We start from the raw sequence: 13745 nt of genomic DNA on the forward strand, positions 1-13745 counted from the left end.
GGAGCTTTGGAATCCAGCTCCAGGGGGGTTGGGCTTAGTGGAATGGACTTTGGGGTGTAAGCGTGGATTTGAAGGGTCTGCAGGTGAGGAATGGGGGAGTGGAATTTGTGATTTGAGTAGAGGATGGGGAGATAATCTGAGGGTGGGGGTTTAGGGGTGCGAGAACCAGAATTGTGAGTGAAGCAGGAAGTTTGGGGATTTGAGGGCAGATGCTGAGGTCTGAGGGTGGAGGTCCTGGCTGGGTAGGTCAGGGGAGGGCTGGGACCCACAAACAGTTTGGAAGTTTGAGGCCTGGAAACAGAGTGAATTCCCACGTCTGAGGTTTTGGGGAGGGCTTGACCCTAGGAGTGGAGGGGTGTTTCTCAGAGCTCTGAAATCCATTTCCACAAGTCCCTCCTCCCATCTAGGCTTCGGTCCTCCCTAATTCCAGATCAGACCCTGCCCCAGACTTGTAGCTGCTCACCATCAGGCCGGACCCGACTCCTAGCCCGGTTCCTTGTACCTGTCCACCCACTACTCTCCTGTCGCACCCTTACATTACGCTTCACCACTGGCCACGCCTTTATCCCCCCCACCCATCTTCTTTGCCCCTCCCCATCCCAGACCAGGCCCCGCCCTTCTGTAGATCTACCCGGCCAATCTCCCGCCGTTCCTCGGACGGGCCCCACTCCTCGACAGACCACGCCCCTCCAAGAGCCCCGCCCACACGAATACCCCGCCTCCCTCAACGGGGCCCCGCCCCCTCTCCAGACCTGGCTAGACTCCTCGCCCAGATCCTGCCCCCCGGTAGATCACGCTCCGCCTTTGCCCCTCATATCTCGGTCTCCTGGACGGGCGCGCGGCTCCCGTCACTGGAACGCGCGGCGGCAGCAGCGGCGGCGGCGGCGGAGGGAAGATGGCGGAGTCCGGCGGCGGCGGCGGTGGTGGTGGCGGCTTCGGCGCGGGCCCGGGCCCGGAGCGCCCGAGCAGGTGAGAACCAGCCCACGCCGTGGGCCTGCACCTGCCCCGGGGCTGGGCTGACACTTGGGGAGCCCTGGGGGGAGGTCTTGAAGGGATGGAGAGCGGACTGCGCCGGCCCCAGGGATTTTCCAGGGGACTGCAGGCTTTAGGGGCTGCGGAGGGGGCAGCCGAAGGTGGATTGGAGGCCCCAGGACCTCGAGGGGTCTACATGAGGCCTTAGGGGCCTGAGAGGGCTTTGGGGCTCTTGGAGGTCTGAAGGGAAACCCGGGGGCTCCTGACTGGGAACTGGGAATGCCAAGGGGTCTGAGAGGCAGAGAGGGCCTGAGCAGGGGCCATGGGCAGTCTTGAGGTTGTTGAGCCTGTTTTGGGGACTCTGAGGTGTAGACTGAAGGGGGAGCTTGCAGGGGCTGAGGCCCAAAGCTTCCTGGACGGTGCTAAGGGACGATGAAAGGGTCTAAATATGGTTCTAAGGGCATGCTGAGGGGACCTGGGATGGGTGAAGACTGTGGAAGGCAGGAGGTAGGGGGCTTAAGTGAACCTAAGGGCCTAAAAGAGATCTAAGGGGCCTGGGAGAACCTGAGAGGGGAGGCTGAGGGGCCCTGGGGTCCCAGAGAGTCCTGCTGGGCAGGGAAGGGTCAGGGGATCCCAGAGGTAATGAGGGGCTGGAATGGGTTCTGGGCAATCTGAGGATGGCGAAAGAGCCTTGAAGGTCTAAAGAAAGCAGGAGGAGGGTCCATCCTTGGGTCTCCTCTTTCCCATCCCCATGGGGTTCAAAGGACTTGAAGCAAGGTCTTGCCCTCAGACCAGGAGGGCAAAATTCATCCCCTTTGGTCAGAGGGAGGCTCTTTTTCCCTTTGGCCAAATCCTGAGATTGGTTGCTTGAACCCCAGAATTGGTGTAAAACAGGTGTTTACAGGCGTTCTGGGTTCTCAGAGGGGAAGAACACTGGCCTGAGGGAGCACAGCCTCCCTCCCTCTTTCTATTGCATAGTGCCAGCATGGCTCAGAACCTCCCATCCCAGCCCCACAAGACAGCCTGCCACCCTTGGTTTACCAAGGAGGAAATGCTGATGAGCTTATGGGAACAAATAATTTCAACGATACGAATGATGAAGTTAGTCAGTGCTCATGCTGTGGAGTCATTCCTCACTGTGGGGACCTGGGCTGGTGTTGGCTGGAAAGGCTTGATGGCCTGGGTGCATGGGGCCTTGGAGGCCTCCAGTAGGGAGCGAGATAGATTCAGAGGCTTTGGGAAGACATTCAGGGGTTAGAATGAGTAGGGCTTGGTGACCAGGCATGAGGTGGCATGTAAGGAACAAACGAGGAGACAGTGAACCCTAGGTGCCTGCTTTGGGCCCTGGGGTGGGATAACTTGGGGCAAAGATGAGGTATAATTAATTACATACCATACAGTCCACTCATTTAGCTGAGCAATTCGTTGAGTTTTGATGAATTTATAGAGTATGAGTATGCACTCATTAACACAGTCCAGTTTTTTTAGAACACTTACATCATGCCAAAGAGTTCCCTCAAGCCTGTTGCAGTGAACCCTGCTTCTACCCCTGTCCCAGGCACAGCTTGATCTGCTTTCATTCTCTGTAATTTTACCTTTTTAGAAATTTTATAAGAATGGGATCATATAATATGTGGCTTGTTCTGTCAGGTTTCTTTCTCTTAAACAGAATGTTTTTAAAGTTCATCTATATTGTCACGAGTATCAGAATTTTCTTCTTTTTTCACTGCCACATATTATTCTGTTGTATGGATGGACACTGTTTATCCATTTACTGGTGGAAAACATCCTTTTGGGTTGTTTTCATTTTGACAATTACAAATAAAGTTGCTGTGAAGATTGGGTATGCATCTTTGTGTGGACATATACTTTCATCCTCTTGGGTAAATACCTAGGAGTAGAATGACTGGGTCCTATGGTTGGTATAGGTTTAACTTTTTAAGAAACTGTCGAGCTGTTTTCCAGAGTGGCTGTACTGTTTTGCATTCCTTCCAGCAATATATGAGAGTTCCAGCTGCTCCCTATCCACACCAACACTTGATGTGGCCAGTCTTTAATTTTAGCGATTCTAAGTGTATGCTGGTATTTTATTTGGGTTTTAATTTGCATCTCCTTAATAACTAGTGATGTTGGACATTTTTTCATGGTCTCTTATGGCTATTCATTGGCTATTCATGTCTTTGGTAAAGTGTCTTTTCAAGTCATTACCCATTTTTAGTTGGGTTGTCTTTTTCTTAGTGACTTTCAAGAGTTTTTATGTATTCTGGATACAAGTCCTTTATTAGATATATGATTTGTAAATATTTTCTCCCAGTCCGTGGCTTGTTTTTTCATTTTCTTAATGATATCTTTCACAGGGCAAGTGTTTATCATTTTGATGAGGTGCAGTTTATCAGTGCTCTACATTATGGATCATGCTTTTAGTATCATATCTAAGAAATCTTTTCTAAATGGAGGCACTTTCTTAAAAGACATCTCCCCCATCTCTGAAATGCTCTTTTGCCCCTTTCCCTCCATCCCAGTGAAAATTCACTGCTGTCTGAAGCAGCTGATGGTGTGTGTGTGTGTGTGTGTGTGTGTGTGTGTGTGTGTGTGTGTCTTAGCCCTGTGGCACTAGTGTGGGAAGGAGGATGAGAAGCCCTAAAATGGTGAGATGGAGCATACAGAAAGAGAACTAGGTTTTGAAGGAGATTGTGGCATACAATAGTCTCTCAGAAAGACCTTCTGAGACTTAGAGGATTTTGTAACATTGTCCATTTATTTGTTCCTTCATTTCTTCCAAATGGGCCAACCAGGCCTGGTACATGACCTGCCCACGCCTCGTTCACCTTTATCTGTTCACACTCCAAGGTCATGGCCTCTCAGAGTCATCTGCCTTATCACTGGAATTCAACTAGCCTTGGGAACACTTTTTCTGGTCACCTTGTTGTGTGTGTGGGTTTTTTTTACCCCCATAAAATTTATATAACATAAAACTCACCCATTTAAAGCGTACAATTCAGTGGCATTTAGCACATTCACAGTGTTGTGTATCCATCACCTCTATCTAGTTCCAGAACATTTCCATCACCCCAAGAGGAAATCCTGTCCCCATTAGCAGTCACTCCCCATTCCTCCTCTACCCTAGCCCCTGACAACTACTCTTCTGCTTTTTGCCTCTGTAAATTTACCTGTTTTATAAATAGAATCATACAATACATGATTTTTTTGTGTCTGGCTTCTTTTATTCTATGTAAATATTTTCAAGGTTCATCTACATTGTAGTGTGTATCAGTATATTGTTTAAACTTTCACAACAAGCCCTCTCTGGCTGTGCCCTAGATTGTGTCCACTAAACCTCGAGGCTCTAGAAGAGTTCAGCCTCCCAACTCCCGTACGAAAGCACGGGGGAGTTTTCCAGAGTGGCTGTACTGTTTTGCATTCCTTCCAGCAATATATGAGAGTTCCAGCTGCTCCCTATCCACACCAACACTTGATGTGGCCAGTCTTTAATTTTAGCGATTCTAAGTGTATGCTGGTATTTTATTTGGGTTTTAATTTGCATCTCCTTAATAACTAGTGATGTTGGACATTTTTTCATGGTCTCTTATGGCTATTCATTGGCTATTCATGTCTTTGGTAAAGTGTCTTTTCAAGTCATTACCCATTTTTAGTTGGGTTGTCTTTTTCTTAGTGACTTTCAAGAGTTTTTATGTATTCTGGATACAAGTCCTTTATTAGATATATGATTTGTAAATATTTTCTCCCAGTCCGTGGCTTGTTTTTTCATTTTCTTAATGATATCTTTCACAGGGCAAGTGTTTATCATTTTGATGAGGTGCAGTTTATCAGTGCTCTACATTATGGATCATGCTTTTAGTATCATATCTAAGAAATCTTTTCTAAATGGAGGCACTTTCTTAAAAGACATCTCCCCCATCTCTGAAATGCTCTTTTGCCCCTTTCCCTCCATCCCAGTGAAAATTCACTGCTGTCTGAAGCAGCTGATGGTGTGTGTGTGTGTGTGTGTGTGTGTGTGTGTGTGTGTGTGTCTTAGCCCTGTGGCACTAGTGTGGGAAGGAGGATGAGAAGCCCTAAAATGGTGAGATGGAGCATACAGAAAGAGAACTAGGTTTTGAAGGAGATTGTGGCATACAATAGTCTCTCAGAAAGACCTTCTGAGACTTAGAGGATTTTGTAACATTGTCCATTTATTTGTTCCTTCATTTCTTCCAAATGGGCCAACCAGGCCTGGTACATGACCTGCCCACGCCTCGTTCACCTTTATCTGTTCACACTCCAAGGTCATGGCCTCTCAGAGTCATCTGCCTTATCACTGGAATTCAACTAGCCTTGGGAACACTTTTTCTGGTCACCTTGTTGTGTGTGTGGGTTTTTTTTACCCCCATAAAATTTATATAACATAAAACTCACCCATTTAAAGCGTACAATTCAGTGGCATTTAGCACATTCACAGTGTTGTGTATCCATCACCTCTATCTAGTTCCAGAACATTTCCATCACCCCAAGAGGAAATCCTGTCCCCATTAGCAGTCACTCCCCATTCCTCCTCTACCCTAGCCCCTGACAACTACTCTTCTGCTTTTTGCCTCTGTAAATTTACCTGTTTTATAAATAGAATCATACAATACATGATTTTTTTGTGTCTGGCTTCTTTTATTCTATGTAAATATTTTCAAGGTTCATCTACATTGTAGTGTGTATCAGTATATTGTTTAAACTTTCACAACAAGCCCTCTCTGGCTGTGCCCTAGATTGTGTCCACTAAACCTCGAGGCTCTAGAAGAGTTCAGCCTCCCAACTCCCGTACGAAAGCCTGGGGGATAACTGCCTTGCCTTCTGAGAAGGTTCTTGTTGCTTTGGCCTCATCCTCTGTTCAGCCAGGAGGGAGAGGCAGGAATTTAACCCTTCAGAGATGGGGTCTTCATTTCTTCTCTCGGGAATTCTGGGAGACTTGCTGCTTCAGGGGCCTCATCACACCCACACATGTCTGTGGTCCCTCTTTCCATAAGCAGGGTGGCCCCACATACTTGTGTGTCTTGGGCACATCTGCATGCTTCCATGTGTTGATTTCTTATCTGGCAAGTGGGATCCTGGAGCCACCCCCACCAGACAGGGTAGATGGAAGGGCATGCTTAGAGGGTGCCCAGCATGTCACATATGCATGTAAGTGTTAGCGCATAGGTGGTGATGTCACCCTATGGTCCTGATGCTGTCAATATTCTGTTGACTGCACCCATGCGGCCTGTGAGGGGATCACAGGGTGTTGGCAGATCAGTGTGGCAAGTGTCTTCGTCAATATGGTAATAGAATACCATAGACTGGGTGGCTTATAAACAACAGAAATTTTTTTTTTGAAGTTTGGAGGCTGGAAGTTCAAGATCAAGGTATCTGGTGAGGCCGCTTCCTGGTTCATAGATGGTGTATTCTCGCTGTCTTTTCACATGGTGGAGGGGTCTAGAGAGTGGTCTGGGGTCCCTTTGTGAGGGCACTAATCCCATTCACAAGGGCGTCACCCTCATGACTTAATTACCTCCCAAAGGTTCCTCTGCTCAATACCATTACATTAGGGGTTAGGTTTCAACATATGAGTTTTGGGGGGACATAAACATTCCGTCTGTGGTAATCTGCCTGAGCAGTTGGGAGGAAAGTGGCACCATTAGTTAGTGGCCATGAGAGAGACAGCTGTGGGCCAGTGGGAGAATAGAACATGTCAAGTCTGAGCTGCTTCTGCAACATGAGAGCAGATGCCACTATGTGTGGGCATGAGCTACGTGGCTCTTCGTGCAGTATTGGGGTGGGGGCTATAGAGCCTAGGGTGAACTGTAGGAAGCTCTTGGTTGGAGGTGCTGGGGGGCCAGGCCACCCAGCTTAGTCTTCCATGGGGAGTTCCTCACTTCTATGCTGACAGGGTCCCTCAAGCTCATGATATGAAATTGCTGTGAATACTATACTCTTTGCTCTGACTTAAGCAGCATGACTATCTCACAGCTGGACCTCTTCCATCCAGTAGCTGTGACTCCCTAGGGATGCCTTCTTGTCGTCGGCCATAGTTACTGGGGTAGAAAGGTTTTATTTGCCTCTGCTGTCATTGAGCCATCTCCACGGTGTGTCATCCACTTTCCTTAACAGTGGTTATTTTGATTGCTGATCCTCAGGGGAGATCTCAGTGAGGACAAGATGGAAGAATCCCCCGTGCCCAGACAGTGCATCTCCCCAGATACTTTAAAAAGGTCTTTCTTTGCATTCCCGTCCTTTGGTCTTTGGCATGTTTCAGACTTGAAGTTGAAGGCCCTGGGGGAGGACGGGAATGGAAGGAGGTAGAGGGGGAAGGGCCCAGATAGAAACAATTCATGGACACATGGATGAGACTTATTTGACACCTTACTCTTCCCCTGGTGGTTTTCACATGCCTCTTGTGTGCCTGCTGCTGTGCTTGGTGCTGGGCATGTGGGAGTGGGGGGTGCAGGATACCCTGGCTCTGCCCTTGGGGCACCTATGTGCCAGCAGGGAGTTAGGAAAACAGTGGCATAGTCATTGCCCCACAGTTGCCATAAATGATCCTGAGGCCAAGTTGGAGATTCCTGCCTTCTCTGGAAGATTCTGAGAGCCTCCTCAAGAATGAAGTTGAGCTGAGTCTGAAGGTTAATGTCATCTGAAGGTTAGTGTTGTCAGCTCAAGGGAAGGAGTTTGAGGGAGGTGGACTGTCATCTGGATACAGGTAAATGGCATGTGCATGTTCTAAAGGTGGAGGAGCCAGGCTTTTCAGGGGTCAGGAGGCAGAGAGGAGGTGGAATAGGTGGGAGGGACAAGGCAGGAGACGGAGCATGTAGGATTTCGGTAAGGGGCATCTGGGTCAGATTTGTGTTTTGGAAGGATCTGTGTGGCGAGAGAGGAGGGAACTGGGACCAAGGTGGGGGCTGTGGAGAGGGTGAGGTAGGCACAGTTTTGGAGAAGATTCGACGTTGAACTTGTGCAATGTGCTGACCAACAGTGGTGGCCGGGCAAGGCATCAGGGAACAGGTAGGGAAGCACCAGGCCTGAGAGGCTGCGCTGCCTGCCAGCATCCCGTGGAGACCTGGGAAGGGCAGAGGTATACAATCGTCCTGGAAGGCTTGTTGGCCACTTCTGTTCCTGAAAGCCCTCATGCTTCTTCTTGCTCGAGGACCTCAGGTCTTTTAGCCAGCAGGTCTTGGTCCCAGGAATATCCTTTCTCCCAGAAAAAGGCCTTAGGCTAGTCGTAGCCTCTCCAAGAGGTCTCCCCAGTTTGATTCCACCCACCCATTGACTCTCAGTTTCTTCTTGAGAGCATGCACCATATGCATGCTTATTTTCTCTCTCCTCTCATCTGTTGGCACACATGTTGGTTCCACCTTTGAGCCACATCCCAGTCTGGTCCCTTCTTCCTCCTCCTCCTCCCATCTCTATGCCTCTGTCCCCCTACTCTAGCTGGCGGGACCCTCCCAAGGCAGAGATCAGCCCATGTTGCTCCCCTGCCCAACACCTGCCAGGGGCTTCCTCACTCTGGGAACAAAATCCATATCTCTCCACATGACCCCATCAGTCCACCTGCCAGGCCCCCCAGCTTCTACCACTCTTCTCTCCTCCTGGGCCGGCACTTCTCCCCAGCCTTTCACCTGGCTCCCCTTGGAGTATCCTGTCCTGGCGCTTCACGCAGCCCCCATGCTGCCTCCTCGGGGCCTGGCCATTCTGCTCTCTATGACCCTTGCCCGCCCTCTGCCCTGTGTTCATAGAACATTGTCATTGCTTAGGACCCGTGCCCCCAAGAATGTGTGCTTCCTGAGGGCAGGGCTTCAGCATGGAGTCTTTAATTCCATCTAGCAAATACCCCACACACGGTCTGCCACAGGTTTGCCAGGGGAGCTGATCTGACCAAAAGGTTCCTGGAACAGTCTTCCATGGCCCAGTACAGTGAGGGTTACCCTCTTCTTCCTGTCTTTATTTCATGGTACGGTCTGAGAGAGAAACATTCTCAGGTGTGTTGTCATTGAATCAGCCTCATTCTAGAGACACCAGTGAACAGTACCCTTTGGCGGGTGTTATTTGTATATTTAAGGGACAGAATCTTAACGCTGTGTGTTGAAGATGGAAGCGGCCAGCCATTCTCCCTGTCCAGCTGCCTGCAGTGGGAAGTTGGGCCCCCCCTCTAGGTCCCTACTGGCAGACCCTGCTCCTCCTGTGGTAGCTGCTTTGCAGCTGTGCAGATGAGCTCTTAACACTTGTTAACCCCAAATCTCCAATCCCTTCCTCTTTGCCTGCCCTGTCCTGGGTCTCTGCAAAGAGAGCTGTTCAGGATGCACAGGATGTGTCCCCCTAGCATTCCTCCTCTGCAGAGCGGGTTTTGGGGTATACATCCAGGGTAATTTCAAACCCCTCGCCAACCAGCCCAGGGCTGATCTCTTCCTGTGTACCCCCTCGCCACACATGAAAATATTGTGATTTCGGAGGAAGTAACCGGCACCTTCGGGGAATCTCAGAGCTTTCCTGTGAGCAGAGCAGCTTCCGGAATTGAACATGCTTGGCCTGGAGGAAATCTTGAGGGGTGGACCTTGAGGCTTTTAAAGGCCTCGAAGGCAGTCACCCGAGGATCGAGGCCCAAGATGTTTCATGACACTATGACTGAAATTCCATGGGGGTCAAAGATGGATTGAGTGGGAGTAGGCTGGGCTGGATATCCGGAGAGCTGTCCTCTCAGTGGAGTGTTAGGAGGTGAAGCAGTGTGATGAAGGAAATAGGAAAGGAGACCTGACCACCTGGAATCTTCCGTTAACTGGAGCTGAGAGTGGGGCATTTTCTAAAGGCAGGTGGGGTTCAGGGTGTAGCAAGGTGCTCATGAGTTGATAGGAATGTAAGGGAACTCCACGGAGGACCTCCGGGCAGCTTCCATGTGGAAAATTTCCACGACTAGTTAAAGTCATAACCGTGTGCTTAGGTCTGGGGGTGGGAGGGCAGGCGTGTGGTCCTAGTAGGCCGTCTCTTGCTCTTTCTCTTTTCCCTCTCCCTGCCACTCCAGGGGATAATCAGGTCCTGCCTGACCCTAAGGCAGGGCTGTTGGGAACATACAAATGTTTTGCTGCACTTGAATCACCCCTGACTCAAGGGGTGGTGGTTTCCTTGCCAAGGTGGATGGTATGGGCTGCCTTGCAGCTCTAGCCTTAGGCACACTTTCAGCATTTTAGCATTTAGAGTTGCTGAACTTTAATAGTGGGGAGCGTGGATAGCGTGCTGACCTTTCCTGGGGTGCCTGCTGTCTCCTTGCAGGCAGGCTGGGCTCAGGCTGAATATGGCCGCCACCTACTCACCTGGAGATTGGAGATCACCCAGTATGGCTTCCTCTCCCATCGACTTTCCCCAGGATAGGAAGCCTGTGTGCAATGCAGGGGAGAGGTGGCAGCTGGAGAAGTGTTAACTCCACAGTAGTTTTTCCAGAGGCTCATCTGGAATGTAGTGGACAGGAGGCCAGGATCTGAGGCTTCTGACATTGAAGACCTCCTTTAGTTATAAGAGCCAGAAACTCAATTCCCTTAAAGTTAAAAAATAAAAGTTCACCTTTAGTTAAAAAATAAAAGTTCATTGTTCACATTAAATTTTAAAAAAAGTTCCGGGAGAATTCCAGTTTTAGGTTCATTGAGATTTGGGGTTCAGACAATTCTCCTGGAATCTATGACTCCCATTTCTTAGGTTTGCCTGCCCTCTTGGCTAAGCAAGGTGACCCCACCTTGCTCCCCATGGTCTCAGAATCCCCAGGGGGAAGGCAAAGCTCCATTCTGGTGAGTCTAGCTAAAGTCTCAGGGAAGGCTTTGATTGGATCAGATGGCCTACACCCACGTCTGGAACCAATCAGTGTGGCTGGGAGCCTGGGAGGCTCTGGTTGGCCAGACTGGGTTGTGAGTCTCCCCTTTTAGCCCAGGGATGGGGTCTCCTGATTCTCACCACTGGGGCCAAGAATAAAGAATAGGAGGTTCCCTGAGGAAAATAGGGCCCTTATCGAAAAGGGGAGGGATATTGGCACCCTCCAACATGAAGATATTCATGACAGGTCCCTTCTGATATCTTTATTTGTACTGCTATTGCAAGGGCCTGACTGAACTATCCTGTTGGTTGTGTCTGCTTATGTCTGGCCTGGCATCGCTGGGCATGAGCACGTGCCATTTGGCAGAATGGTCCCTTTCAGAGCCTCAACACCTGCCCTGCCAGGGGAGGCAGCTGGGCTGAACCCTGAGACACTGGAATTTGACAGTGCTAAAATGTCACTTGGTTTTTGAATAGTGCTCTGGGCCATGTAGTTATGCAGATACTTGCCTGATCTCTAGAGTGAAGGAGTTTTGCTCATTCAAGTGGCTCTGTTTCCAAGCCTAGTACAGTAGGCATCAGCCTCAAGACAGTGGGTGGGAATGGAACAGGTGAAGCTTGGGCCCTAGACCTGCTTACTTGTCTGTCCCTGCTGCCTCTGGCATGGGGGCCCCAGCTGGGCTTTGAGGAGCAATGGAGGCTGTGGGGAGACCTGGCTGGGCTGTGAGGGCAAGGGAGGCCATGGAGGGACCTACTTCGAGAAGGCTTTCAGGTGAAAGTATGGAGGAACATGGAAGAGCTGGGGGACTTGGGAGTGTGGCATAGGGAGGAGGAGGGTGCCCTTCAACATGGGGAACAGCGTGAGTAAAGTGCAGAGGCCAGATGTCCCAGAGAGAATCCTGCTGAGGGCTTCCTGATTGAGCCCAGTAAAAGAATAATATACCCAGTCTGAGGACTTAGACCAGAAGTGTACATGGAGAAGGTGAACAAAGTAGGTATATGCTGCAGAAATCCGTAGCAAGCAGAGATGTGTCAGGCTCTAGCCAGTGCTGCCACCTAGCAGCCATCCACCTGCCACCTCGCAGCCATCCACCTGCCACCTCACCCATCCATCTACCCAGCTATCCACTCACCCATCCACCCACCAAATTCATCCATCTATCCACCCACCTATCCATCCATCCATCCATCCATTCATCCACCCACCCACTCATCCATCCATTGTCCATCCATCATTCATTCACTCATCTGTTCATCCATCTATCTGTCTACCCATCCACTCACCTAGCCATCCAATCAACAAGTGTGACTGAGCTCTGAACACATTCCAGGCACTAGAACACAGCAGGAGACAGAATCCACCCTGCCTTGCCCTGGTGAGGCTCCTATTTCAGCCTCCAGGAGACAGGTTGGGAACAGACTAATGGTGCGCCAGATGGAGGGATGAGCTGGGAAGACAAATAGAGCCAGGCTAGGGGTCAGAGAGGCCTAGGCAGAGCTCTCCAGCTGTGACCTGGCAGAGTGGAGCAACCTCTTTCCTACTGGCTAGAGGATTAGTGGGCTAATTCACACCCTTTCCCTGGCTGGCACTGAGAAACCACATCTTGCCCTTCTTGGTGTCCAGCTCCATGTCCACCTCCTAGCTTGGTACCCCTGGCCAACAGTCTCAGTTATCATGGGGCTATACCCATCTGGGCCTACAGAGGAGCCAACACTGGCCAGGCCTCTTGTGTGCTGTGTGGCCTTGGACCTCTATGCTCAATGCCTTGTCTGTAAGATGGTGTCCCCCTTTCCAGGTTGCCCACTGAAAGGTGAGTGGGGAGCCAGGTATGCACTGCCAACTCATAGTCCTGCAAGGAGTGGGTGCTCACTCACCAGGTCAGAGAGAAGTGGGGGTACCATGGAGGTTGAGAGCTTGCCACTGGCAAGGGATGTGGGGTCTCGGTGTCCTTTTCCTTCTTCCTAGCCTTGAGAAGTAGCTGGAATTGGGCAGGTCTAGGAATGGGAGTCGCTGCCCACAGGGTCCTCTTGTCCATCAGTAGTGGCCAGACCCCCATGTGTCCTGGGGCCCCAGGGGCATTAGTCAGAGGCTAGAATGAGGGCACAGAGCCCAGACAGGAGGTCACAGCCTGTGTTGAGGGGCACCAGGCTCACAGTGGCCCATGAGGAGTGAGGCTGTGGAGAGTCATGGAGTGGTGGGCTTCGGCAGAGGAGTGTTGGGGTCTGACATCCTGCCCTTTTACTGTCAGGGGGATAAATGGTGTCTGCAGAGTACTCCTCTGTGACCCAGTGGATATTGGGGGGAGTGCGGGGATCCATGCCATTTGTCCTAGTCACAGTCACATAAGGGCAGGATGACCGAGTTGGTACGGCTTGTCTTGAGTGGGGCTGGCACTGAAGTGAGGTGCCCCAAGCCAGGCTCTGTGCATGAGGGATTTTAGGCAGGCCTCAGGACAGGGTCTTACTGTGGGGCTGGTGACACATGGGGCTGGGCAGGATGGGAGTGGCTTCTTTCACCTGAGGATCCCGAGGATCCTCAGGAGCATTCATGAAGTCTCTTTTGGGGCAAATGTAGGTTCCAGAACCTGCCTGCCTGCCCTACTGCCATCCCCAACATCAACCTCCCTGGCTGTCGTGTGGGGTCTCTCAGGAGGTACCAACCTCAGGTACTAGCAGGTTGCATTGTACTTCTTGCCGAGTGCTCCCCAGTACCCCCTCTCTTCTGTCACCCTGTCCCTGTCCCTGTGAGCACAGACAGGCAGAAGCAAAGGCTGTACATATGGGCGATAGCTTCGGATGGTGATACCACGAAGACGACCTAGGGTGGGGTTAGCGTCGTGGCCTGGGGCTCCTTTGCAGAGTTCAGAGAGGGGAGTCTCTTCAGGTGACGTGCTCCCAGGGCAGGCTCACAGTGGGCATGGCTGTGTCCACAGTCCGTGGCTCTTAGAGGAGGCAGGGCG

General features: G+C 50.7%; 1 protein-coding gene across 1 annotated transcript in view; it reads left to right on the plus strand.

The window, feature by feature from the left end:
* The first annotated feature begins 743 nt into the window (after positions 1-743).
* Positions 744-13745, plus strand: part of KLHL26 (kelch like family member 26) — a 28362-nt gene continuing 15360 nt past the window's right edge. Inside the window, 1 exon segment of the mRNA XM_006904322.3 lies at positions 744-969. Within this exon segment, the coding sequence (XP_006904384.2) occupies positions 896-969 (74 nt within the window). The 5' untranslated portion in view covers positions 744-895.

Source organism: Pteropus alecto, unplaced genomic scaffold (genome assembly GCF_000325575.1).
Source record: "Pteropus alecto unplaced genomic scaffold, ASM32557v1 scaffold160, whole genome shotgun sequence".
NCBI classification, from domain to species: domain Eukaryota; kingdom Metazoa; phylum Chordata; class Mammalia; order Chiroptera; family Pteropodidae; genus Pteropus; species Pteropus alecto.